The following is a 27,480-nucleotide window of genomic DNA, read 5'->3' on the forward strand; positions in this document are numbered from 1 at the left end:
CGACTGATAATAGTTACTCACTAGACATTGGCTTATACGTTGATATTCATTTTTTTTTAAATGTTCATTTACCCTGAAAAAGTATATAAATCATAGAAAGAATTTTATAGGTTGCCCGCTTTCATTAGCTTAAATGAAAGTGTAGCTCCCTCTACATTTCTTACGCAAAACAACTACTGAGTGTATTTTTTAACCAACTGGTATACAAAGAAACGTAAAGAAAACGATATTAAATCATTTACACTCCACAGATCAGTTACTTTCAGTTCGTGCATTTCAAAAATTTCCAAATGAGATACTGAGTTCTTCTGATTTGATGGATAGTTAAAGAATGCAAGATTTTTTATCCGCAAAGTGAAGTTAGTTTTAATTTTTTTACTGTAATATTCTTTGTAATAAATGTCTGATGAAAACAGTACTGTTTTTACGTCGAAAACAAAATCTAATATTTCTACCCATAGATAGTAGATAATAATTAATTTACTGTTTTACCTGCATCTACAGATTTTTATTATGTCTTACCCACCTGTAAAATCAATGTGTTCAATAGTGAATGAGTCGTTATTTGTTTAAGCTTTTGATGAGGATATAAAATAATTGTATTTTAACGTTTCGAAGTTCTCTTTTATATTACACTTCTATCTTTGGGTGGATTGTAAGATCAGTAAACTTTATATATGGCTTGTTACAGTCATTTCATCGTTTATGTATATTGTTCTAACAAAAGTACTCCCCACTGTTGCATTAAAAGATAATGTTATAAATGACTGGGCGTGGTTCGTTTCTTGCACTTGATGCAAAGTTACCCAAGTTACGCGAAATAGATTTTTCTCTCTGTGGTATCTAAAGTATAAGATTCCTCCATATATTTTCTGTGCCTTTTCTTTTATTCGCTCACGTTCTTTTGTATTTGACGTCAGCTTTACGTATTTCGCTGCCGATCGACTTACGTGCTCAGGTACTCTCCTCCTCAGCATTAATTCTGAAATTTGGAACGTCCACCAAAACTGTTCTACCGTATTTCGTTGAAATTGGTTCAGCAGTTTCTTAACTGTAACATTTTAAACCAGACAGATAACTGTGACCATAAAGATGTACATATAATTCACGTTTATAGGTAAAATAATGATAATGGTAGGGGATGCAAAGTAGCAGTCATAAATTAGTGTCTCCGTCTTTGCTTAGGTATCCATGTCTGTTCGTCCAACAGTTTCTATATGTTGTAGATATTTGCCCTTGTATAATATTCACACTGCCCTTCTGCCCACAGACATGCGTCGTTATATTCGTCTAGAGTTTATAAGTCTAATATATCTTATGATCATTCTTGTACATGTTTCATAAAATAAGCGAGAACCTTCAACGTCTAAAAATGCAAAATATTTGAAGGCATAAGTTATAAGTAAAATATGCATTTCAAAACTACATGTTTCTGTGGAAAAACTTCCAGGCATCTTCCGATCTCTTGACATTACATTATTCATTATTGTGGATTCTTGAACATTGAATTTTAAGAAACTTACAAGTCACTATTACATACTTACCTAGCTACCGACAGGGCGAGTCCAATCTTACTTAGTCGTAATTCAACACTTACATTTATCTACTTTTAGTTGTATATTCCTCTGAAGTCATTTTTTCCTAAATGCTAATCTGGCTATTTGCATTTTCTCCCTTTCTACGGGTATATCTTACATATATATGTGTTCAACATATGTACTGACACATTTATTTTCGTAACTAGGTAATAACTGGTTGTATAAGGAAAACAAAATCATATATTTTACAAAAACTTTTATATTAAGTTTGTAGAAGTCGTCGGCATTGTGCCAGATGTGGTGTTTGCTTGAATACTTTGCATATGTGAATGAACGAAACATTTTCGTAGATAAGTGTATGTAATATAGATAATAAAATTGACTTTAAAAGAATTTTAAAACCTGAACTCGGCTTATTGGCACGTAAATTACTGACAGAACTTTTAAGGTTCGTTTATAGAGTTATTTTTTCGCGGTATTATGTGTGATTCTACATTAAAATGTGGGAAAATATATCATTATTATCACCGGGTGTTCACTTGTCAGACAATGGATTATTATTACAACAGTATCGTCACCGGGTGTTCACTTGTCAGATAATGGATTATTATTACAACAGTATCGTCACCGGGTGTTCACTTGTCAGACAATGGATTATTATTACAACAGTATCGTCACCGGGTGTTCACTTGTCAGACAATAGATTATTATTACAACAGTATCGTCACCGGGTGATCACTTGTCAGACAATGGATTATTATTACAACAGTATCGTCACCGGGTGTTCACTTGTCAGACAATGGATTATTATTACAACAATATTATCACGAGAGTAGTACTTTGCAAGAGAAGTACAAATAATTGGATACAGTTATGTTACAATATATTGTTAATTCGTCCTTTATAAGATTATCGTTGCAGTTATATTTGGGAGGAGAGATATGGCCTTATACGTAGCATGCTAAAACATGTATCCAAAAGTCTATGGTTTGTGTTCGCGCTCCCCATTTTGGAGTCGTGGATTATAAGGGTGGCAGTGAAACCATTCTGCTAAATTAGAAATGACCTGGAATGAACAGGTGGTTAGAGGGCTAAACTCGCAATCTGAGGGTCGAGGTTCGAATCTCTGTCACACCAAACAAGCTTGCCCTTTCAGCCATGGGGCCATTATAATCAGAGTAAATTAGTAACTGAATTAAAGTATCATACGAGTTGATGATAGGTGTTGTTGTTTTTTGTTTATCCTTCAGTTTATCTGTTTAAAATTATGGGCGGCTAACGCAGTTAACCCTTGTGTGGCTTTGCGCGAACATCCGAAACAAACCTAAATCTGGTGCAAATTCACCAATATTAACATACTCCTAATCGTAATGAACTACATATAAGAAATACGGAACGTTCACTTCTTATGCAAATCATATTTACATCATCTGTTGTTTGATTTTAAGAGACAGAAAAGTAAAATCTTAGTTGAGTGTTTTAGATATAATGATGCCAGTGATAGATATAAATGAGTTAAGCGTGAATTATCTTTATATTTTGGAAGGATGGCTGAACTCGGTACGTTTTTTATGTTTTTGAATTTTCAGTATATTACCGTTCTCTGCTTTTTTTTTAATTTCAGTAGTTTACCATTGTATACCGTTTCTTTTCTACTCTTGGTAGCTCCTGTTACACGGTAAGCCTGTTTGTTACCTTTTATGCATTACACTTCGTTATATTATCGTTTGCACTACTGAACAGGTAGAAATTCCATACTTCGTGTATTACAGAGGTATGCATATGTGTAAGGATGAAACAGGAAAGTATTCATACTGTAGAAAATCAGTATATGATTAGTAAAGATGGTATTTAAAAGGCCTTATAAATGAAATATGTCCACCAAACTACATTTTCTATATCCACCGCAGAATGTCGACAAGGCTTTTTGTCAACACTTAGGGCTTGTCAAAAGCAGCTGGGATGTGACAAGCGTAGTAGTTGTCGAGGTGCTATTTGTATTATCAGTTGCATGAATCCCATGTGTATGATATTCATGCAAGTAAGACTGTTATACTGTGACCAGTATAGAAGTCTTTTATTAGACTATAGCAATAAAATAGATTTTTAAAGAAAATATTTTGTCAAAAGTTATCGACACAAAAATAGGTTATAATTTGTCTCATATATTTTTGTCATTGTAAAACGAGTACATATGTGAATATATGATTTTAAAAATCATTGATTATAAAATTCTGTTGCGTTTTTAGCTGGCCCTTCAACTGAAAAGACGTCAGTTGGATTTGATTTAAAGTTCGTATATATAATATTATAACAATGTACGACTTCTAGATTTCGGTGTAACTTACTTCACTCTGACGTTTAAGTAAACATGAGAAGTTAATATGTAGAGGACTGGTAATCTGCGGATCGCGGGTTCGAATCCCGGTCGCACCAAACATGCTCGCCCTTTCAGCAGTACGAGCGTTATAATGTCAATCCCACTATTTGTTTGATAAAAGCGTAGTCCAAGAGTTGTCGGTGGGTGGAGATGGCTAGCTGCTTTTCCTCTAGTATTTCACTGTTAAATTGTAGACGTTTAGCGCAGATAGCCCTTGTGTAGCTTTGCGCGAAATTCAAAGCAACCAAGCAATTCAATACTTTGTATCTTGAATTTAGAATTTAAATAAGACGCTGAGGCGCCTCTTAATCTGGTGGTAATGCTTCCATCACCTAAGTAAGATGTAATTAACTGTGGTGTTCACCATGGTTACCCATCCCTATCTCGATAATGCATTTTGACACCAATTTTGATTCAGAAAGTTCCAACGGGCGTAGTGATGCGTGGTAAATTATTAGATGTGCGCTTTTCACAACCATCCGCGTTCTCTATAAACAATTCAAGGGAGTGGAAGATCATATAGTGGTGAGTACGATATTAGGAAATGGTTGAAAAACAAGTGCATCATTAAATCACGTAAACTCGACAGAAAACTCCCTGGAAAGGAGAAATTGATTACAATATGAAAGGATTGAAAATTTCATTAGAAACCCTTTGTAATGCGCCCCCATCTTTTGGTTTGCCTTTGCTGGCTTTTATTAAGTTCAGTTGTGACTGGCCGCCTTTCTTTGGACCAGCAAAAAAGAGAGAAAAAAGCACGAAATGGATTCTACGTTAAGAGATTCTTAGCTCTTATATTTTCAGAATAACTAACATATCTAAAATGTATATTATTTATTTGGTTTATTTTGAATTTCGCGCCAAGCTACACGAGGGCTATCTGCGCTAGCAGTCCCTAATTTAGCAGTGAAAGAGTAGAGGGAAGGCAACTAGTCATCACCACCCATCGCTAACTCTTGGGCTACTCTTTTATTAACGAATAGTGGGATTGACCGTTACATTATAACGCCCCCATGGCTGGGAGGGCGAGCATGTTTGGTGCGACAGGGATTCGAACTGTTCTGTTTCTATAAAGTAAGTGTTCAACGCACTTTTGAGTGCGGTATAAGAGTGACAGTCAAACTCCATTTTTCGATCAGATAAGACTAGTCTAAGAGTTGGCGGTGGGTACTATTGACTATCTGCCTTCTCTGTTGTTTAACGGTTCCAAATTGGAGAGGATTTGTGCGAAACTTCTAAAAAAAAAAAAGCCATTTATAATAAATAAATAGTCAACTTGTTTGTGAACAGGTTTAGGATTTTTTAATTGTAACGCCTCAGTTATACTACAAAGTGGTCAAGTGTAACAAACAACACTTTTTCCAGTGTTAGAAATATTCTAGACAAAAAGTGTTAATATTTCCGTAACTATGCAATACTGTTACGAAGGTGGCGCTGCTGTAAAACTATTAAGGTGAATACCACAGCTGTACATTGTTCAGACACAAGTGCAATATGATTAGAAATCTAGTGACTAAAACACGTGTGTTTTTCTTGTAACAAATTCACTTCAGGCTATCTGCTGCGTCCACCGAGGAGAATTGAACCTCAGCTAGGGGAGACCGAACGCAGTAGATTATACACTGCCTCCAATGTCTAGCGTATTTGTTAGACTTGTACAATATAAAGATTTGTTAACACTGGGTCAGGTGTTTATTATATATTAACATTGTTTTTCCACGGCTATACTTTTTTAATAAAGCGTTGTTTGACCGAGTTGTCTCCGGTGGGCTACCAGTAAGTTTACGGTAGCCTATTGTGTAGCTTTGAGATAAAATTAACAATCTTGATGGGCTTAGAAATTCCGTGTTTGATCCTCATTAAAAGTTTAATTTAAAATGATAGCTTCATCAGATTGTTTACGAGATACGTTGAGTCAGGCGTATATATGAACAAAAAAACCTTGGGTGTGAAAATGGTGCTGTCAAAATTATTGAATGTGCAACTTAAAGGAATGAAGTCAAATTTGGTAGCCAGAGTGGTAGTTACACACATACTGTTGATATGAATTTTATAGCAACTATATATTCGTTACTTAGAACCATGTTTTATGTTTAACTTGGGGTATGATGGTGAATGAAACAAAATGCGTATGGCCAGGTGGATTAAGGCGTCCGACTCATAATCTGAGGGTTGCGGGTTCGAATCCCCGTCATATCAAAGATGTTCGCCCTTTCAGCCGTGGGTGCGTTATAAATATGACGGTCAATACCACTATTCGATGGTAAAAGAGTGGCCCAAGAGTTGGCGGTGGGTGTTGATGACTAGCTGCCTTCCCTCTAGTCTTACATCGTTAAATTAGGGACGGCTAGCGCAGATAGCCTTCGTGTAGCTTTGCGCGAAATTAAAAAAAAGCAAACAAAATACGTAATCATGCGCAAAAATCATGATCAAAATTGAGCGATTTCTGTTGAATAACTTTTCATGTGTGGCTTATATTTATACCAAAGAGACTCCTAATTATAGGTTGAAAAGCCCTGTAAATGTACTAAGGAAAAAAATCCATAAAAGTATGTTTTTCTATCAGATAAAGTTTCCGCTTTTTTGATGTGGCGAAGAGAAAAAGAAAAGGAAAGAAACCCAATCAAATTTAGAGATGATATATCTCGGGTATTTTATAATAGATTGCTTTAAAATTTGACGTGAAGTAAGAGTCTCGTAGAGCACATATACCGAAAATATGTGATAGTTTATATTACCACAGTATTAGCTCCGGAAAATCGCTAAATTATCACGTCTGTTAATAACGCATATTAGGCCTTGAGACTTGAGATGATCAAGATGTGTCAGAAGGCATTAAAACCTTAAAATGTCTTTGAAGGCCGCATTTTTTCACACTGTGAAAATACATGATTCTAGCTGACGCAATTTTATCTGAAAAAATGTAAGACATTTCTTCTTACGAACAAATATAAAACATAACATAAAATGTTTAGAAAGTTATTATTTCTATACATAATACTGTTGTAATATTTAAAAAATAATAATGTGAACATGAAACCAGTTACTTTTTCATGCACTAGATATTCAAAATTTTAAAAGAGCAACTTTTACAAAAAAACTAATATAAATTTGTGAGATGAATGTCGTAAGCAACCATAAAATGTCTCGAGAATTTATGACTTGTTTCGCACATTAACTCCCTCGCTGGTACAGCAGTAAGTCTACGGATTTACAACGCTGAAATCAGGGATTCGATTCCCCGCGTCAACTCTTGGGCTACTCTTTTACCATAAGATAGTGGGCTTGTTCGTCACATTATAATGACCCCATGGCTAATAGGGCAAGCCTGTTTTGGTGTGACCGAGATTCAAACCCGTGACCTTCAGATTACGAGTCGAGTGTCTTAACTATCTGGCCGTACCGGACACAGTAATATTGTTGTAGGATTTTATTTGTGAAACTGTGTTGGTCTATTTACAAAAATTAATAAATAAATAAATAAAATAAAGGGATGAATTTATATCTTAGTTTTGTAAAGCTGTAATAATTTCGCACGTTAATACAATAGTTTTTTAAACAACAAAATATGTTATTGAAAGTTCATTCACACTAATTTCTCTCATAAAGCAATGTTCGTAAATCCATCGGTTTTGCAGCTTTTTCTCCACTTATCTGGGAATATGAAACCAATGAAAATCTTTTTTCTAGTTGGCTGATTTTAATAAACGGATACAGCCTCAACGATCGTCATGTCATGTTGTTTTTTTTTGCAGAGCTAGAAATCAATAGAAGAATAAACTGACTCGATTTCAACAAATAAACCCGAAAACAACATCAGCTTTATGTGTATATCTACAATACATTACCACAAATTATCCAACTTTTGGTCAATTCTGGTATTCTAGGATTTTTCTTTGGTGATCTGTATTTGTCGATTAAAAACTGAACTACTCAGCTTGTGTGTAGCTATCCAACACCAGTATTTATTATTGCAGTAACGTTAGTATATATGGGATATTGATTTCAAGAGAGATGGCTACACTTCTCTCTTTTTATTTTTAAATTAAATCAAACTCCAACCAGTTGGTTACTCTCAGGATATCTTATCATGAGAGGATTCTGGTGCATTTTTTTTCCCAGCGAGTATTAGAAGAAGTGTTTATTGAAAACCGAAGCTGGTGTATATAACGTAAGGCATTTCCTTCCAATCAAGACGTTTTTTAGCTTGAAAGCTAGCTTGAGTTCATTGTAATGATAAAAGGAGAAGAGCAGACAAGCACTCGAACTTGGCAGGAATCACACTACAGTTTGGTCAGTCACGGACATAATATTTGTTATATGAAACGCCTTAAAGAGGTCGCTAATATAATAGGAATGAAGCCACAGCCATATCCGATACAAGAAACGTCTTAGAGGACACTAATTTAATAGGAATGAAGCCACAGCCATATCCGGTACAAGAAACGTCTTAGAAGACACTAATTTAATAGGAATGAAGCCACAGCCATATCCGGTACAAGAAACGTCTTAGAGGACACTAATTTAATAGGAATGAAGCCACAGCCATATCCGGTACAAGAAACGTCTTAGAGGACACTAATTTAGCAGGAATGAAAACCCAAACATAATATCTGTTATAGAAAACGTCTTAAAGAGTTCGCTAATTTAAGAGAAATGAAACGAGACATAACATATGTTATAGAAAACATCTTAAAGAGTTCGCTAATTTAATAGAAATGAAAAGAGACATAATATATGTCATAGGAAACGTCTTAAAGAGGCCGCTAATTTAACAGGAATGAGATACTAAATACGTTGCCAGTTTATCAAGAGTGAACCATACCTATTCCCAATAGAAAACTTGTCAGAAGTTGTGAATTTGAATATTTGATTCGATTGTAAGTATATTCTGACATTTAAAGCTCAAGTAATTTAGTGTAGGTTATTGCTTGTGAAGGGCAGTACCTGTATATAAGCCTTTGAAGAATAACGTATTGAACGAATGTATATAACTTATGAATATACTCTAAATACTAAACTCTCAATTGGAATGAAATATGCAGTTAGAAGAGTGGACGAAAGCAAGAGCAACTGAATCAGTAGCCGAAAGCATAAATAGATATAATGAATTTATAGGTTATTGGGCGTACAAATAGATGGAAAAACGTTGGTTGGTCTTAACTTACTTCAACCACCGACAGGCAGGTAGTTTAGAGTTTGATGGATGAAGAAAGAAACGCGCGATTACAATCTGAAGGGAAGAAGAGATAATCAGTCCCGCGTCAAAAGAAAATATAGCATGACGGACGTCCAGACAGACGTAAGAATAGTTGGACAGCAAAAAACAGGTGGAGTAAATGTCTTGATAATGAATATCAGATCTGAAAAATGACAAAAATTGGTAACTTAATTCATAAGTAGTAGATTGTTAAATATCTTCAGTTAAGAACGTTACAAGTTAAAAGTGTTATTACAGCCGTTAACAGATTGTCTCATACTCAGATTTACCACTGAATTACTGGAGAAAGAGGGTAAAACTGTAGGAAATAATAAACTAGTTTGTTGAAATGTATAATCTGAAAATTGTGGAGAGACTTGATATCGACGAAGAGGTTGTGTGTTTTTCTTATAGCAAAGCCACGTCGGGCTATCTGCTGGGCCCACCGAGGGTAATCGAACCCTTGATTTTAGGGTTGTAAATCCGTAGACTTACCGCTGTACTAGCGAGGGGCTATACGACGGAGAAGGTATTCAAATGTTTCGTTATTATAATGTTTATTAATTTATATGTCACAGAATGTGACAGAAGGGATAGAAACCACTGCTGATCGAACCTTCTTTATAAAATATTCTATGTTTCTGTATCCTTTTAATACTGTGCACTCGCACACACAAGTATATGTAAAAAAGTTGGGATATTTATTTAATAATACACCATAATTATTTAAAATATCTTATACAGTTTTTTTGTTTTTATTTAGAACTCTGCGTTTCGGAGCTGGGTTCGAATTCGTGCGAAACTACAAAATAATTTTGCGCTTAAATCTCTTAAGGCAGAATCAGTGATAGGTTGCTGATGACTGGCTGCTTTATATCTGGTTGGTTAGTTGTTAAATATTGGCACAGCGCTATAAATAGAAATGTTTAAAATATTTAATTTATTTTGCTGTTATGAAATGGCGGGGAATATTTCAAAGAGTAGTTATAACTTTCTTCAGTATAGCTATTAATATTCGTTCTATGAAAAATAAATTATGAAGAGAGCTGGGAAGAGCAAGTCATGATGATAAACTGTATGTGTTTTCTCTTCGCACTATAATGTTTTTTTCCTAAATAAATTCACTGGTACATCATTCAAAGGTCATTCGCTTAACAAGAAACACGTGTGGCAATAAAATAATCGTAAAATTTTTTTTGGATATTTTTATTTGTAATTGTATAAAAACAAGTCTGAATTACAGTTAGGTTAACGACCCTTGTTTTTACTGCAGGATTACATGCCGTTTCTGCGTCATGGGTACTTTATATTTAGTTCCCGTGTGGCCGAGTGGTTAAGGTTCGAATTCTCGTCACATGCTCACCTTTTCAGCGGTGGAGGCGTTATATGTTACGGTCAATCCCACTATTCGTTGGTAAAAGAAGTAGCTCAAGAGTTGGTGGTGATAACTAGCTACCTTCCTTCTAGTCTTACACTGTTAAATTAGAGACGGCTAACGCGTATAGCCCTCGAGTAGCTTTGCGCGAAATTCAAAAACAAGCAAACGAACAAGACTGCGACGTCACTTACAAGCGACGCTTTAGAGAGTTTTGGAATCATGGCCATTGCTGTTTGAAAGAGTACAACTTCATAATCTATCAGCCATAAACACACATTAGTACTTATCACTTTTTAAAACCTATTTGTAAAATTAAAATATTCCAAATATTGTGATTACTTTGTCTAGCTAATGATGCATATTTTGAAAGTTAGCTGGAACACTTTAAAGTCGGTTATGTTAGTGTGTGTATATATATATATATATATATATATATATATTATCTTGTTTTATTTATTTTATTTTTTCTAATTTCACGTAAAGCTACACGAGAGCTATATGCGCTATCCGTCCTTAATTTAGCAATGTAAAACTAGAGGAACGACAGTTATCACCACCCACCACCAACTCTTGAGCTACTCTTTTACCAACGAATAGTAGGATTGATCGTAACTTGTAACGCCTCCAAGGCTGAAAAGGCGAGCATGTTTCGTGTGATGGAGATTCGAATTCGCTACCCTCAGATTAGGAGTCGAACGCTCTAACCACCTGGCCTGTTAATTTCTTTCTTTGTTTATTGTTTTGGACATGTTTAGCGTGACAGACTGTGAATCCAAAGGTCTAAAGTGCGGCTCACGTTCCGTTCCCATAAAATCATGACCCGCAATTGGAGGCGTTATTTTACAGTCAGTAGACTGATTATATGTAGAGATGACCAAGGTACTTCAGTAAGCATAATACAGACATGTTTGCTAAAAACTATCAGCAGTGAGAGAGTTTTACTTTTAGAGATGATTGCTACTCTCTTTCATTTGTTTCTCAAACCCAATAGCCCCAAAAGAAGTCAAGAAACCATCGCTAGATACCAAACCAGAAAGTGATCAAAGCCATCTACAAACACTTTACAACTTAAGTTCACTGTTTGTGTTTCTGGACAGTGCAGAAGTCATCGCTTAACCTTAGCCGTAATAACTAACAGCAATTCGAATAAAATTATAATTCTGGTTAAAACGATGTTATCATTATTCTTTGAAATAAGATTTTTTACAGAAACTTAACGAAACTGAAATCACGAGCCAATACTAGATGAACATTACATGACTGTAATATGTAGAAAATTCGGTGCTTTTTGTACATCGTACAATCGATGTATTTAGGAAACCGACCCCTGTATTGTATATGAAGTAAGGGTGAACAAATTGGTGAGTTAATATTAAATTTTAGTTCATACAATCATAGAAAACACTGACTTTCATCAAAGAGATGGCGGCGCTAAAAAGAAAAAAAAATGCAAACAAAAATATAGGAATGATACACCTATACAGAGATCATCTCTACATGAATTTCAATATTAGAATTTAATGTTACGTTATACAATGGATAATTGACCTAAGTATTACTGTAGCTGGAAGTTATGCATTCCGAGTATGCAGTTTCTTTATCATAATATTATGGCCATGTTAGGGTCGGTATCAATGTGGCAAGAGAATAGTATTTAAGTACAAGGAGAAACAAGTCGAGTCAAAACATTTCTTGATTATTACAGACTGTAATTATTACAGTCTTTTACAACAAGGTCGGTCGAATTAACTGCCCTCGTAACCCTGTGCTCATTCATCTTACAATGGAACATTAAATGTTATTATTAAAAGTCATGTAGGGATGATCTGTTTATAGCTATACCATCGTCATATTTTTGTTTCCCTTCCTTTTGGCACTGTCATCCCTACATTATTTTAGATTCGCTAAATGTTTTGTATCACTTATCAAGAAGTGAAATCAAATTTCATTATTCGACTAGAAAAACTTAAGTTTTATTAGATGCTGTTTCCTAGCTAACTTTATCAATTCACAATTAGGAACAGCTAGTTGCAGAATACTCACGTGCACTTTGCGCGAATATCTGACAGACACTGTTGATTTATATATACGTATATATTTTTTCCACTCTGGTTCCACTTTGTATCAGTAATAGCATGTTTATAGCAATAACCTAATTGAAGTTAATGTCAAAAAGAAACTGAGTTAATAAATGGTTATCTTTTTATCACTTATCTGTTATTATTCTTTGTTAAAGTTACGAAATAAAATTGCAAATCATACAGATAATAAACTATCAATCATCGATTCTAAGGTGTGTTTGTATAACTTGATACCGCTTAATGAATAACACATCCTTGGGAAAGATTTAGGTTGTTTTATATGTACAAATGTTATTAATCATCATAAAGTACAAACCCTGATAATCATCGACTCTCTTTTTAAAGGAAATAACTGACGGATAATATCAATACTCGTTTAGATGAATACCATATCATGAATTCACTGTAATAACCTCTAGATCGGTAAACCTGGAATGTTTCTTACGTGGATATGTTTTCGTATTATTATTTGAAACTTCAAATTTTAACACATTGACTATGGCTGTGAGATTTGTACTGACTTTGTCTTAACCAAACATAACTCTCGAACAGTGAAGTAAGCTTAGAACAGTGGTTTTCCAACTTTTCTATCCGATTAATCCCTACTACATTTATCACGAATTCACGAACTTTTGTGATTCTGATAATGAAAATAAGTACTTTTATGTAAAGTTGATTAGGTTGTGTTTCTTTTCCTCTTTTGTTTCTAAACTTACTTTCATTTATTTTTATTTTGTTTGGGCCCGACATGGCCAGGTGAGCTAAGGCGTGCGACTCGTAATCTGAGGGTCAAGGGTTCGCATCCCCGTCACACCAAACATGTTCGCCTTTTCAATCGTGGGAGCGTTATAAAGTGACGGTCAATCCCACTATTCATTGGTAAAAGAGTAGCCCAAGAGTTGGCGGTGGGTGGTGATGTGAAGCTGCTTTCCCACTAGTCTTGCACTAATAAACTAGGAACGACTAGCGCAGATAGCCCTCGAGTAGCTTTGCGCGAAATTCAAAAAATAAACAATTTATTTTGTTTCATGTATCTGTTTGGTGACCACTGTGTACCCACAGGGGTACGGTTTCAAAAGCATATGTTTTAGGGCGTTTCTTGCATGGATGTTTTTTCTTTCGAAACTAACAATTTTAACACATTGGCGATGACTATATGGTTTTTACAGACTATTTGTTAGCCAAACATAAAACTAGATTAATAAGCGCGGAACGTTTGGTACGTGAATATCATTTCTTTTTTGTTTTCTTTCTTGGGAGACTACAAACTTTAACAGATTGGATATGTCTATATGGTTGTAATCGGCTTTATGTTAGTCAAACGTAAATAGTTCTATAAGGTTAGAACTTTCCTTATATGGCTATCCTTTTACTTTTCTTTTTTCCTTGATAAGCTACAAATTTCAGTAGAAAGGTTATGAATTTATGGTTTGTACCGACTATGTGTTTTTAATAACTTACAAATAGAGCAGTGAACTTAAAATATCTCTTATATAGGCATGTTGTTTGTTTTTTGTGATGAATACAAGGATGACTCTGGTCTCTACCTAGTTATGATGTGTTCTAACTTCTGTATGTAGATTAGATTTATTTTGTATTAAAGTACCAAGAGATATCTCCTTTATCCACCACAGGAAGGAACTGATTTTTTTTTAGCGTCATAAACCTTCATGGTAACTGCTGAATAACCGGAATCTGGAGTGGCCGAGAGTACAACGATGATTACGTGTGAAAGCCTATCGTGATTCGGATATCGTAGCACTTTTACTAATTGACGATGTCTCATTAGATTTAAGATTTCACACAACTGGTCTTGCTTTCATAGTTGTTTGATTTTTTTTATCGTAAGGGACAACTTTTTGTTTACTTTAGCAGTACGTGTCACTGAGAGAAAATCATGTAAAATCTTCAGACTTCGATCAGTTGGGTGTAGATTGTAGAAAGCGACTGTCAGTATCGTATTCATTTTTCATAAAAGCAAACGAAAAAAAAATTGTTTGCAGCTTAAATTAGATTTACGGACAGTCATGTAACTTTAACAGTTCTTTTTTCTGTGTACTTGCTTCATAGACAGTACAAAACAGAAAACATATTCTTAAAATATTAACTTGTAAGGTACCTAAATTTAACAACTACACTTTACTTAATCTAATTCACACTATAACAGTCGTTGTTCGTAAAAATTGGGGATATAAACAGTGCCTGAACCATTACCATATCTGTTATATCTCAGCCGGACTACGAAAGCCGCATTGTCTCTGTATTTAGCAGACGTATGTAATTGACATATTATGACGTATTCTTCTTTACTTTCACATATAACTTCTTAGAATCTTCCACATTCTATTTTTTTTAGTAACGTGTTTGTGTTCTAGGTAATACATAAAAACATTCTGCGTAACAGAAACATTATAGATAGCCTTCTGCTGAAAGTAATCAATACAAGATCATAAATTGATGGGTGTTTCATAAACGTATTTGCCTGTCCTAATCAATTAAATTGGAGCAGCGTGGCTCATTGGCTTAGTGGCTTGGACGCTGATTTGCGTCATGCTATAGTATCGTTGAGCAAGATATTTCATTCAAATTGTTTCATTCTACTCAGCCGTATGATGGATAGCATCTTTTAGCTGAGGGCTATTCTGCGCTGGACGGGCATCCTGACAAGGGGAATATATCGCGATTTTCATCCACTTAATCCAATTAAGCTGAATTCAACAAAGGATAATATGTATTATCTATGCATGGTAGGGATTTGACCTTGAATCGGTGAAGTTTCATTGGTGAGAATTGAGCTTTATCCTAATGACAAGGCTTGGCATGGCCAGGTAGTTAAGGCACTCGACTCTTAATCTGAGTCTCGTGGGTTTGAATCACAACCAAACATGCTTGCCCTTTCAGAACATAAAAGAACAATAGGAATTTATAACATTCTAACTCTGTTGGGATGAAACCAGTAATCTTTCAGTCATTTCCTCAATTCTGTTTGGTGCAAATCTAGCATCTGACGGTCTCGGTTATGTTTAACGGGAACACAAATGATTGGTCATCTAACTAACCTTTGTAAATTCTATTTCTCAGATGATCCTCCATATAAACCAAACGTCTCGGTGTGTTCTTTGACGTCTATCCGTTGTTCATGAGCAATATGTAGCACTTTATGCTCTGTAATTATCTTCAAAATTATAATTACGAAAAGATTATTTAAGAATTGAATGTGTTTCGTATATACTTAATAACTAAGCTTTTGCATATCAGTTAGCCGTCAGAAAACAGTTGCATAAACATGATTTCTGGTGGGTGCATTATTTTATAAACAGTGATTTCTCTTTCCATGACTATAATACTACAAATTCTAATTTTCCTTGTTTTGTACTGTGTTTACTGTCAGTATTAGATAATGGTTATGAAGTTGGTGTTCAAATAGAACTTGTTGTGTTCAATAAATTCGTGCAATAAAAAAGGAATTTTCAACATTTTTGTTGGTTCGTAGCCGGTAAACACATTTGTAAGTTGAATAAAGAGGTAACAAGTACACCAGTTTTAAGTAATCAACTGGCAATATGTACACTGTTGGAAATGAACTGAGGGATGTGTTGGTAGCTAAGCAACCGATCATTGAAAGTACCTTTGTAGCTGGTTCAAACCTGGATCGGCCCTAACAGGGATTAACAAAAGTATTGTTGTCATGGTGAATTGATGAATGATGAAAAGTAAAGTGATAGTGATGTATGAAAGATTTACACACCTACATATTACTTGTGAACTCAATATTACTGAAGGTCAAAGTAATCCGTTTTAGGTTTAGAAATGAAGACAGGAAATTAGTGTTTTTTTTTTTTTTGCCATCATAGATTTAGTAGTGAGAATTTTGAAGTAATACTAGAGGTTATACAGTAATGGAAATAATTATGGAAACACAAAAAGGACACATATGGAGTAGTCATGACACTATTTGATAAACTGATTACTGATACAGAACATTATCAGTGCAAATACAAAACAAAAGTGATTAAGTAATATTTTGTATATGAGCCCATTCATTTACACTGATAATTATACCTTCACTTTCATACTTTCCATACAGTTTATCATGTATGATTATATTATGGAATGTTCTTCCAAACGTCTTGTATCACCCTGCACATTCGTCTTGGTTGTTTGATTTTCTCAATTTCTACACCGTCCATAGTGGTTAAAAATGTTCATGTTGGAAATGTGTAGAAACCAAGCCATAATTATTAGGATTTCATCGGTCTGTTTATTGTCTAGATATTGTGGCATCACAGTTGCTGTTTGCCTGGAATCATTGTTTTACTAAAAGATGAACCCTCTACAGATGAACAGTGTTTCTTGAAGAAATAGCATGATGAAGCAGAACCCGCCTGCCCTTATTATTGGTTAGGGTGCTATCAGTTTTGTGTAGGCTTTCGACACTGTTAGTTCAAATGCGGCTTCAAATATTTATTGATCCACCACCATATTTCACTGTACATGTGGATTAGCTGTGCCACCTTGGTTTTTTTTTTTTTTTGTTCTGCCAAGAAAACTGTCATTGGTTTGTCCCCCCCCTCTGGTATACAGCAGTAAGTCTTTTGCTTTAAGATGGTAACATCGTCGGTTCGATTCCCATTGGTGGCCACAGCAGATAGCCCATTGTGGCTTTGTTATAAGAAAAATACGCACGCCATTGGTTTGTTACTTAATATTATGAACTTGGACGTCTCCTATGCTTATTTATCCTACTCTTTGTGGTCTTACGGTTATATGAGGATTTTGGTTTACGGTTTAGTTACTTTTTCAATTCCTACTATTGTGCATCTTACTCTTTTCTATATAAAATTCACACGTATTTTAGACAAGATTTTTGCTCGACCGTCTCCTATCTGGTAAAAAAGGTACCCGAGATGTTAAACATCATTTTGGAGAGATTTGGTTTTATACTTCAACCACTTTTGTAATTAAGTGTTCCTTTCAGAATGTTTAGTACGGCTCCTACTGGTATATGGGGCCTTGTTTACGTGGAGTATCCTCAACCAACCAGGTTTGATTTTTAGGCAGTTGTCATGCCATATTTCAGTCTCGTAGTGCTATGATTGGAATTACACTCCTTTTATTGGAAGTGGAAGGACTGCCTGTTCTTTTGTGGGCTTTATAATTGCATAGCATTTTCTGATTAGTTAGATGACAATCAATCACAATGTAAAGAGATGGAAGTTTCATAGTATTTGTAACTTGTATCATTTTCCCGTACTGTTTCTCTGACCATTTCTAGTACTATATGTAAAACCAACTGACTAATTGTGATAATCATGTATAGTTACACATGTAAGTAAGTTACATCAACCAAGAAATAGAAAGTGATCTAAAAAAAATAGAGAAGAGTTCAAAGTTAATTTGTTTCATTGGAAATGAACAACACAACTGAAGTTAAGTGTATTTTAGAAGCAACAATTTCCTCTGAACGCTATAAACAGTATATCGCTAAGTACGGCCTATGCAACATAATACCTTCAAATACAAAGTGATCCGAGTTATGATCTCATTAAACGGATTTGTTTGAAGGAGTCGCATTTGGAGAAGTGATAAAAATGACTGTGGCGAATTAGAATATGAAGAATAAGGACCCATTCTTTATTCAGTAGAACATAAGTTACTCTGACGTCATGAGGGGTATACGTTTTCATACCCGATATCACAAGATGTTCCAGCCTGTCTTAGATCAGAGCTTCTTTGCTGGCTTGTCAAATAATTTTACTCTTTCATTCTGAAGGTAAGCGCCATCACAATCCTTAGAATATATACTGGGAATTAGCTTGCATCAACGCACCAAAGTACAGTTCGAATGCTTCCGCGACAGTCCATACAGAATATAGGAATCGGTAATCTTATTGTCATTTATTTGGTGATATAAACATTTTTGACTTTCAAACGATAAAAAATGCACAGTTTTGTTGTTTTAAAGCTATAAAATATTCGAACATCAAAGTGGAACATCTGTGCGTTTATATTGTTGTTAAGCACAGAACTACACAAAAGGCTATCCGTGCTTTACCCATCACGAGTATCGAAACTCGGTTTTTTGCAGTACAAGTCGGTAGATAGGTATACATACCGTTTTGCCATGGGGGGTGTTTGTTCACAGAAGGCCTATTACTGAACTCTTGTGGTAACGAATCCACTAAAACAATGTACAGTGTAAACAGTTTTTTTTTAATCGAATCACAATTTGTTTATACTCTTTAAGATTTTTTTTATTATTATAGTAGAAAATTTATCGAACGTTATAAGTTGTTTTTGTGGGATAAAAAAAAGAGATTGCGATAAAAATGTAATCAATTTCTCTTGCAGAAGCTGACAGCTCACGGTCGTGCACAGTAACTTGGCACTTCCAGTCACAGTACGTAACTCCGTTATTAGAGAAAACGTCTTACGTGACGGGGTGCACCAGCCAGGATATCACAAGGAATTCAAAGGTACTCGGTAAATCAAGTGGTAAATAAGGATAGTGTCAACAAAAAGAATTCACCTGCTTGATTCTTTTAATAGTGAATAAACGTCTGACAACAACGTGCGTTTAAACAATAACTTTTATTCATAGTGCCCAGTGTTAAAGAAATATATACATATTAACACTAGTAGCGTTGCTTGGGTTTTCGAAAAACAACAACCCTACTCTTTTCCATATTTCGATAGGTAAAAATATATTTTGTGAATTTATAGAAATAGAAAAAAAAAAACGACGTTGAGCTTGTCTTTTTGAAAATAAACTACGAATTTGTTTTAAATCATGTATGTTTCTTACGAACAGTATTTTATTGGCAAGTATAAATAGGCAATAATAGAAAATATTTAGATTATCTAGTACAGGTATAAGTACCCTTTCTGACGTGCAGGATAAGTCTAGTTCTATTCCCCCATAACCTGTCATCCCTCCTTAAATATTTACATCATAAGGTATCACATTCATAAAAATATATTTACATTAAGACAATTCAACATAATATTACATATATATGTATGTTTGAAATTTTGCTTATAATATAATACATTATAATGAATCAAAATATGCACTTCAGGTATTGAACTACTCGGAGGAAAAATAATAATACCTTGACATTATTCTCATTTTATATACTAAATATTTTAATATAAACCTTACTCTTTTCATCTATTATATTTTATGCATAATTTTGTTTCATAGCCTACTGTTCGCTTTTTCACACACACACAACGTGCTAATTCTGAAGATTTTCTTTAATTTGATATATTAATAGATTTGTAATTAATAAACTATAATTAATTAGGCCCATCTGTTGTAATGCTAATAAATAAAAACATAATTTCCAAGTTCAACCCATCTTCCACCTCATGAAGCACTTTACCAGTTACACTGACTTGACTTTAATGTCATTGTATGCAGTACGTATTACAATTTAAGTCCTGCTTTTTTCACGTAGTCAGTTTCAAGGAAGACGTCATAATTTTATCGTATATGCTGTTTGCTTGTTCACATTCGACATTCTAATTATGGATACATTTTCTTTGTGTGTGGAGTTAAATATATAATGTATTTATATATGTGGTTAATGATTTATAATTAAACATGCTATAATGCTATATCAATATTAATTAATTCAATTAATTAAATATTAATTAGGTCTGCATAGAATTAATTCGTGTAATGTATGTGTTAATGACAAAATTACCGTTTCGGCTAGCAAACGATAGACGCATACATCAACGAAAAATGTGAGGGATGTGTGGCCTGCGCAGTGAACGCGGCGGACATAGAAACAAGCAAACAAACAGAGAGAATTTGAATTTTATAAGTAGATATCTCAGCTTTCAGACACCTGTAAAAAAAAAAAAAGTTTTATAAGACGATTTGTTTCTGGTTGTATCAAAATCAAAATATGATGGATCGTCGTAAATTAAATAGTTCAGTTTTTCATTAGTGGAGTAAATGTCAGTTACTTGTAATGAATAAGCCCTACCTTTAACAACGTTTCATAGCCTTTAGGTATGTGAGACACTTTATAAAGTTCAAATGAAAACAGCTCGGATAAAAATATTACAGAATGGTAACAAAAGTATTGAATAAAAAACTGGTTGTGTAATACTTGTATAAATAACAAACTTTGTTTATTTCAGGAAATTCACGTGATTCGTTTGGAGAGTGCTGGTTTTAATACCACGTCATCCTCTGACTTCCTTCCACGTGTGTTTCTCAAAGTTAAACCTCGCATAAAAAACAGTATTCATGTTGGCCCTCTTGTGGTGATTCTGAACACTCCCACTCCTGTTATGTGGCAGTTGGAAGTAGAACAAATCTCCAACAATTCTCGTTTCATTGTCTTCGTAAGTAAATGTTTTTAATTTTACTTAAACCTTTGATTTTCTCTCTCGTATGGCTAATTTACCACTATTTACGTGATAAAAAAAATCTACATTGGGATTTGTTCTTGTATTGGATTTTCATGTGATGATCGAATCTTGGCCCTGACCTTAAGAAACCGGTGTAGGTCATCTAGCTATATTTTCATTTGTTTTGTTTAATGATTCCTGGTTTCATTTATTGTGTATAGCCCTTCTTTTCCATCATTTCTACTTACGTATATTTTCTATATAAAGCTAGTCAAAAACATTAAAAAACACGTTTTCACTTTTCACGAAAATTATTAAAAAGTGGCTGCAATGTTTTAGCAAGTCATAAGTTTTGAATTTACATACAAATAAATACATTTACAGTCCAGATCCAGATGCTGGTGAACGAGATATAATGGTCAGCCCTTAACTATAGCCATTTTGGTTCAGTTCCAAATGTTCCCCGCTAGAATAGCGGTAAGCCTACGGATTTTCAACGTTATAATCATGGATTCGATTCCACTCGGTAGACACAACAGATAGCATGATGTGGTTCTGCTATGAGAACACACACGCACACAGTCCAAAATATTTCCTTCTGTTTTATGTTTGTAAAACATCCGCTATTATGGGCATTTGTATTGCGGTCACCTTGGCTTCTTGTCACTTGTTTCCCAGTATAAAGTTGCATCTTTGAACTCTATTTCGGCCACCCAGCCTTACTTTCACCTACCGCTGCCCAAATGAGACCTGTCAGTCAAAGTGAGACCATTACGGTACATCTACTGATGTAGGTATTACAAAGCAGGTGACTCTTGATGTTCACTATTAATGGCACGTTAATCATACTTCATGCTGTACTGATGATCATACAAACACTATGTTTTTACACTCCTGCTCGTTTAAACTTTGCCATTTATAACACTTTTAGTTTGGTGTCTATTTGGTCTTTTTGTGAACAAAAGATTTGAGAAAATTCGTACACTCATTTTAAGTTCTAATACCTTAATAAACGCCAGCTAGTGGAACCAGCAACTACCAGTTATGTGATAGCAACTTTGTCATTTTCATATCTGATATTGGCGTAAATGGCAGAAAGTTGTTTCATGATTTGAGTATTACTACCGCTAGGTATCGCCACATGTGCACATAAACAACAGTATCATGCCTTGGCCTCCAATACTCCTGAAGTTCATTGTCGTCCTAAATTATGCATTTATCTGTTAATCAAAAACACAGTAAAGAAGTTTTATTTTTGTAAACAAGAAATGCAAAAGTAATATGTAAATATGTTATTCCAGTATTCTGTATCCAACTTGCTGTAGAAGATAAAGCTTCTGTTTGTTATCATAGGAGACCCTGTACTGATATTCTTCATTTTTTCTAGTTCTTTCAGCCTCAGGGACTAGCATGACCAGGTGTTTATGGCACTCAACTAATAATCTGAGGGTTGTGGGTTTGAATCCCCATCACACCAAACATGCACGGCCTTTCAGCTTTGAGGGCACTATAAGGTGATTGGCAATCCCATTGTTCATTGGTAAAAGAGTTGCCCAAGAGTTGGCAGTGAGGGATACACTGCTAAATTAGGGACCGCTAATGCATGCAGCCTTTGTATCGCTTTGCATGAAATTCAAACCAAACAATTCTTTCAGCCTGTGGCTTAGCCAGGTGAAGTGATTGAGTAGATATGACTAAACCCACAAAAACTAAGGGAAACAGCAATAGCAAAATATAACTCTGGTTTCTAATGCACCATCCTATTCAATCCCCAATCTTATTGCCAAGAGAGAAAGAGAAGAGCTTGTTAGATTCTAAAATAAATTTCTCATCGCTCAACCTATTGCGATCATGATTAATTTCAAATGTTACAATGGCCAACGAAGTGTTATTATACACTTGGGTAATTTAAAGAAAGAAGTGTCCTTTTTGGTCTCTAAACCATGTGTGATGTCCTCTATTCTGCGAAATTTCTTGAGTAACATGTGAAAAGTTTGTGCCTTCCCTGTTTTTATTCACTGGGAAGACATCCTTCTGTATCTGTTATACCAAGATGTATGTGCTGAGTGAAACTGCTTAATTTAGGGAAACTGGTGGCTCTTTGAAACGGGAAACCGACTGAAGAGTCCATGATTTGAAAGTTATTCACAATTTATCAGTCTTTCATGGCCACTAATTGCTTGTAATCACGTTTACAGTTTGAGTTCAATTTTTGAATTATTGTAGCAATTTTTTTCTAAGCATAAAGTTATATACACCATGGAATATCTGTGCTGTTTTCTTTATGAGAATCGAAACCCGATTTTTAGCATCATAAGCCCTCTGGCGTATTTCTAAGTAATAGATTGAGATTTGAGAAATTTGAGGTGTAGCTATTTTCTTATAGCAGAGCCACATAGGGCTATCTGCTGAATCCACCGAGGGGAATCGAACTCCTGATTTTAGCGTTTGTAACTCCGTAGACTTACCGCTGTAACAGTAGGGGACAATAAACTTGAGAATAGCCCAGCAAGTAGACTAAAATTTTCAGAATCTTGGCAGTGTATAAAATAAAATTGTAGTTTTTATTTCTTACTGACACTTGCTTAACGAATGGTATTATTAATTAATATTGGATCCTACTTTATAATATGAGTGGCAATTTTAACACTTTTTTTAACCAACGAAATACTCAGAATATTTAAGAGCTTATGACACGAGTTCTTCGTTTTCATAAACACTGCACGGAAAAGCAGTCTCCAAATCTTTAAGCTTACGAACTTCCAAAGTTAAATTCCAGGGTTTGAGGAAAGAGCGTGGGTAGCTCGTTGTATAGCTTTGCATCACAGAAACACGTACGCTGTCGAAAGAAAACAAGCAGTTATCCAAAAATACGAAATTCAACCATGATAAATTGCGTGCATATTTATTTTCAAGTTTATGATGAAGCATTTGGCAGTGTTAAGGGAAGTATTATATGCTTGAAACCACAAGTGCACGTGCCCACCCACTCGTTTAATTAATGTTACCCAATTTACCTTTATATGCGCGCGCTTGTGTGTGTGTGTATATGCGTGCACATACACACTAGTAATATATACTAAAACTACTCAGCCTTCCTACCTAACATCTGATAATAACTTACGTGTCCCTCACTTCCCCACGGAGTAGTATACTTGTACACATTCATGTTAGTTTGGAATAAACAGATTAATTTAACTTATCAGTCCCCTAGCACATATTTATATAAAGTCATTTACTATTTTCAGGGAGTTTCCGTTATGAGTGCTATATAGATGCATACATAATGTATCCCCCCCCTCGTTGAAATAAACAGTGTGTCATTCATTAGCTTGTACATATAGAATTCCGTTTGTACTGTTTAAACTGTTTTTATGGTTATACGAATTTTAGATTTAAGTGCTTTTCAGTATATACGTGTGTATACGTACATATATAATAAGTTATTTTTCCCATCGTTGTAAGTAGCTTAGTTCCATTTCGACTGATGGGGAATTTGCTTTTATGAGCTGCTTCGCACATACCACATGTAATGGCCGAATTGACATAATCAATATACTCACTTCCTAAGTCAGTTCTACTGTGTATCTGGGGGAAGAAATAATTTCGTGTATCATTCTTTGAATATATTAAGTGAAACCAAGTGAAAAACGAAACCGAAAATATGTTTGGACATTAAAATCCTTTACATTTAGAGCTATTTGGATTTCAATGTTTGAATATACAGCAAGATAGATAAATGAAAAAGCTGAGTAGATGAGGAAATATAGTTCAATGAAAAAGCACGCCATTTTTTTCCAGTGATATAACTTATAAACTATCGACACCAGATCTTTCTTATTACCTCTATAAAAATGTTTAGAAACTAATTTTATTAGGGAAACAACTTGAATAAGAATGTGCATGTATGTAATATAAAAGTTTGTGATGTCACTTCCGGAAGGAAGTGTTTCTAGAGTAAGATTTATTTATTTTTGGCTGTTTATCTTAACAGAATTGCTAGACATTACTTAAATCACTGTATACATGACTGATTATTAACATTTTGCTAGTTTACCCATAACTTTATTTGTAAACACGCAGTACAGATAAATTATTAACCCTTTGAAGCTATATTCTGGATAGAGTTGTGGGTGTTGATTATGTACGCTTCCTCTCAGTAATGCAAACATCAAGACAAAGGTTTAGTCGATAATTTACGATTTTATTGTCAAACAATAACCTATATGCCTCTTAATAGAAACTGCACACAACCACGAACTAAGGATCTCTCATGACAAAGGCTTAACTGATAACTTACGATAACTTTATTGTCAATAGTAGTCTGTACAGTTGTTTAGAAAAGAAACCATTAATACGATATAAAGCAGTATTCAGTAGCTGGATACACTCATTAACCAAGCTGTAATTCGTATTTGCTATAAAATGTCAAGTTTCGCAGATTTTGTGGAGTTATGAACAAACGTACGAGCGCTCGGCAATCAGAAAAAAACTATAAATATTTTTAAATTAGCTGTTTAAAGTCATTATGTTGATAGTGTTCGAAAACGTGTGAAAGTGACTTTTTATGTTCTTTGAATCTGGTTTCCATTTTTCTACTTGTTTCTCCAATATAGAAGTCGTGGCAGTTATCACATTGTATTTTATAAATAATGTTGGTGTGGTGTTTGTCAGTGTAGTTTTTTACATAGTATAGACCTTAGTTTTGTGCCTGGTTTTTGAATAAATTTGGTATTACCTGGAATGTCATATAACTGCAAGTCAAATAAACACAACATAACCATAGAAAACACTCAAATACTAAATAAAGAAACAAACATAAACAAACGCAAAATTAAAGAAGCCTTACTTATACAACAACTTAAACCCAAAATAAACCAATATAAAGGAACGCCTTTATATCTATATTAATATAATAAAATAAATAAAATTATATATTCAAACATCTAAGCCCGCCCTCTACGTTCCGACACTCAGTTGCACAACCCCTTTCAAACATGTGGTCAGCTTCCGGTCAGTTACCTCTTTTTTTGTGAACCTGACGATGACCGAAGAAGGTCGAAACGTTGTTCGCTCTTCTACGTAAAATATTTTCTCAACCCAAACGAGCCGTTTTTGCATACATATGTATCGACATCTTGGTTTGTGAAAATGTTTAGAAACCAGTTGTTAAACGTACTTGACGCAACCGCTGGCGGTTATCAGTTTGAACATTAACTAAAGGTATTGGTATTTTCAATAAGAACGGCACATTATGCATACATGAACTAAACTGCTTCGTCAGAAACTCCTAGATGTAAGGTACATTAATCTTTTATTTTGAACTAATGACCGGAGGGAAGGCAGCCAGTAAAAGCACCTGTGGCCACAAGGCGTTGTTTGTCACTCTCACTCTTATAACGCTGTAATAGATAGAAGTGCGGCGCATGTTAACTGCAAGTCGTGCCTACCATGGAAGTTTACTATGAAGTGTTTTCAGTATCTTTTTTTATTATTTTCTTCTAAATGGTTTTAAAAATTATGGTGGTGCATTTGTTATATATACATATTAAATTAAACTGGGTGTAGAAGGTATAATTGTGCGGTTTTTTGACACCTTCCTGCACACTCGCTTGTGGAAAATAAATAAATAAAAACACATTCTTGGGTTTAAATATTTGGATGGTGAAAGTTTCTCTTTAGCTAACATCGTTTAGGGCAGTGGTTCTTAACCTTTTTCAGTGTTTGTTCAAATCAAATCATTTCGCATGAAACTTAAACATAAAAAAAGCTAAAATATAAAGCATACTCTTATGTAAAATATAGATTTGCTTTAATTATTCATCATTAGATAACACTGGTTAAGAACCCCTGGTTTAGGGGGTTTCAAAAGACAAATTTACATTAAATGTGTTCCTTTTGCTTACTTTAAACACAGGAAACTATATTGTTATGTCTTGAGTTTGTGCTATGAAAATATACTATAGGTAAGTTTGTTACTAAATTTAAGTGTCACAACTTCGTAGTTTCTGCAGTAAACCAGAAGAGAGAATTCTGCTGCGAACATGACTTAAAGAAGTTATTTACATATTTATTTACAATTTACGAGTTTTTAACGATTTTGTTTTGAGTAACTGGTTACTGACATATTTTTATATTTTAAAGTATACTTCCTCAACCATATTAAACCAAAACATATCACTGACAGCGAGGATATCTAACTGGTGATTCAACGCAATGTAACCATTACTGTCAATCTCACTATTCGTTGATAAAAGAGTAGCCCAAGAGTTGACGGTGGGTAGTGATGACTAGCTGCCTTCCCTCTAGTCTCACACTACTATATTAGAGACCCCTAGCGCAGATAGCCCTCGTGTAGCTTTGCGCAAAATTCAAAAACAAACAAAAATATAGTTAGCATACCCTTCAATAATTTATATATAGCATCGAAACTCCACAATGAATCACTGAATGATTAAAACGTGTAATCTTTAAACATCAGTATAATTAAAACTGTGTTAAAAAGAAAGAAAATCCGATGAATTAGATCAGAATGT

The 27,480-nt window shown here is 34.5% G+C and overlaps 1 protein-coding gene across 3 annotated transcripts in view; it reads left to right on the top strand.

Moving 5' to 3' along the window:
• The window catches only part of LOC143244971 (transforming growth factor beta receptor type 3-like), a 131,720-nt gene that overhangs the window by 17,371 nt on the left and 86,869 nt on the right, over window positions 1–27,480 (top strand). For all 3 annotated transcript variants that reach the window (XM_076490604.1, XM_076490603.1, XM_076490602.1), the window contains 2 exons: window positions 18,929–19,053; window positions 20,732–20,938. In XM_076490604.1, coding sequence (XP_076346719.1) covers window positions 18,929–19,053; window positions 20,732–20,938 — 332 coding nt within the window. The remainder of the gene's footprint in view (window positions 1–18,928; window positions 19,054–20,731; window positions 20,939–27,480) is intronic.

This window comes from Tachypleus tridentatus, chromosome 2 (assembly GCF_004210375.1).
Source record: "Tachypleus tridentatus isolate NWPU-2018 chromosome 2, ASM421037v1, whole genome shotgun sequence".
NCBI lineage: Eukaryota > Metazoa > Arthropoda > Merostomata > Xiphosura > Limulidae > Tachypleus > Tachypleus tridentatus.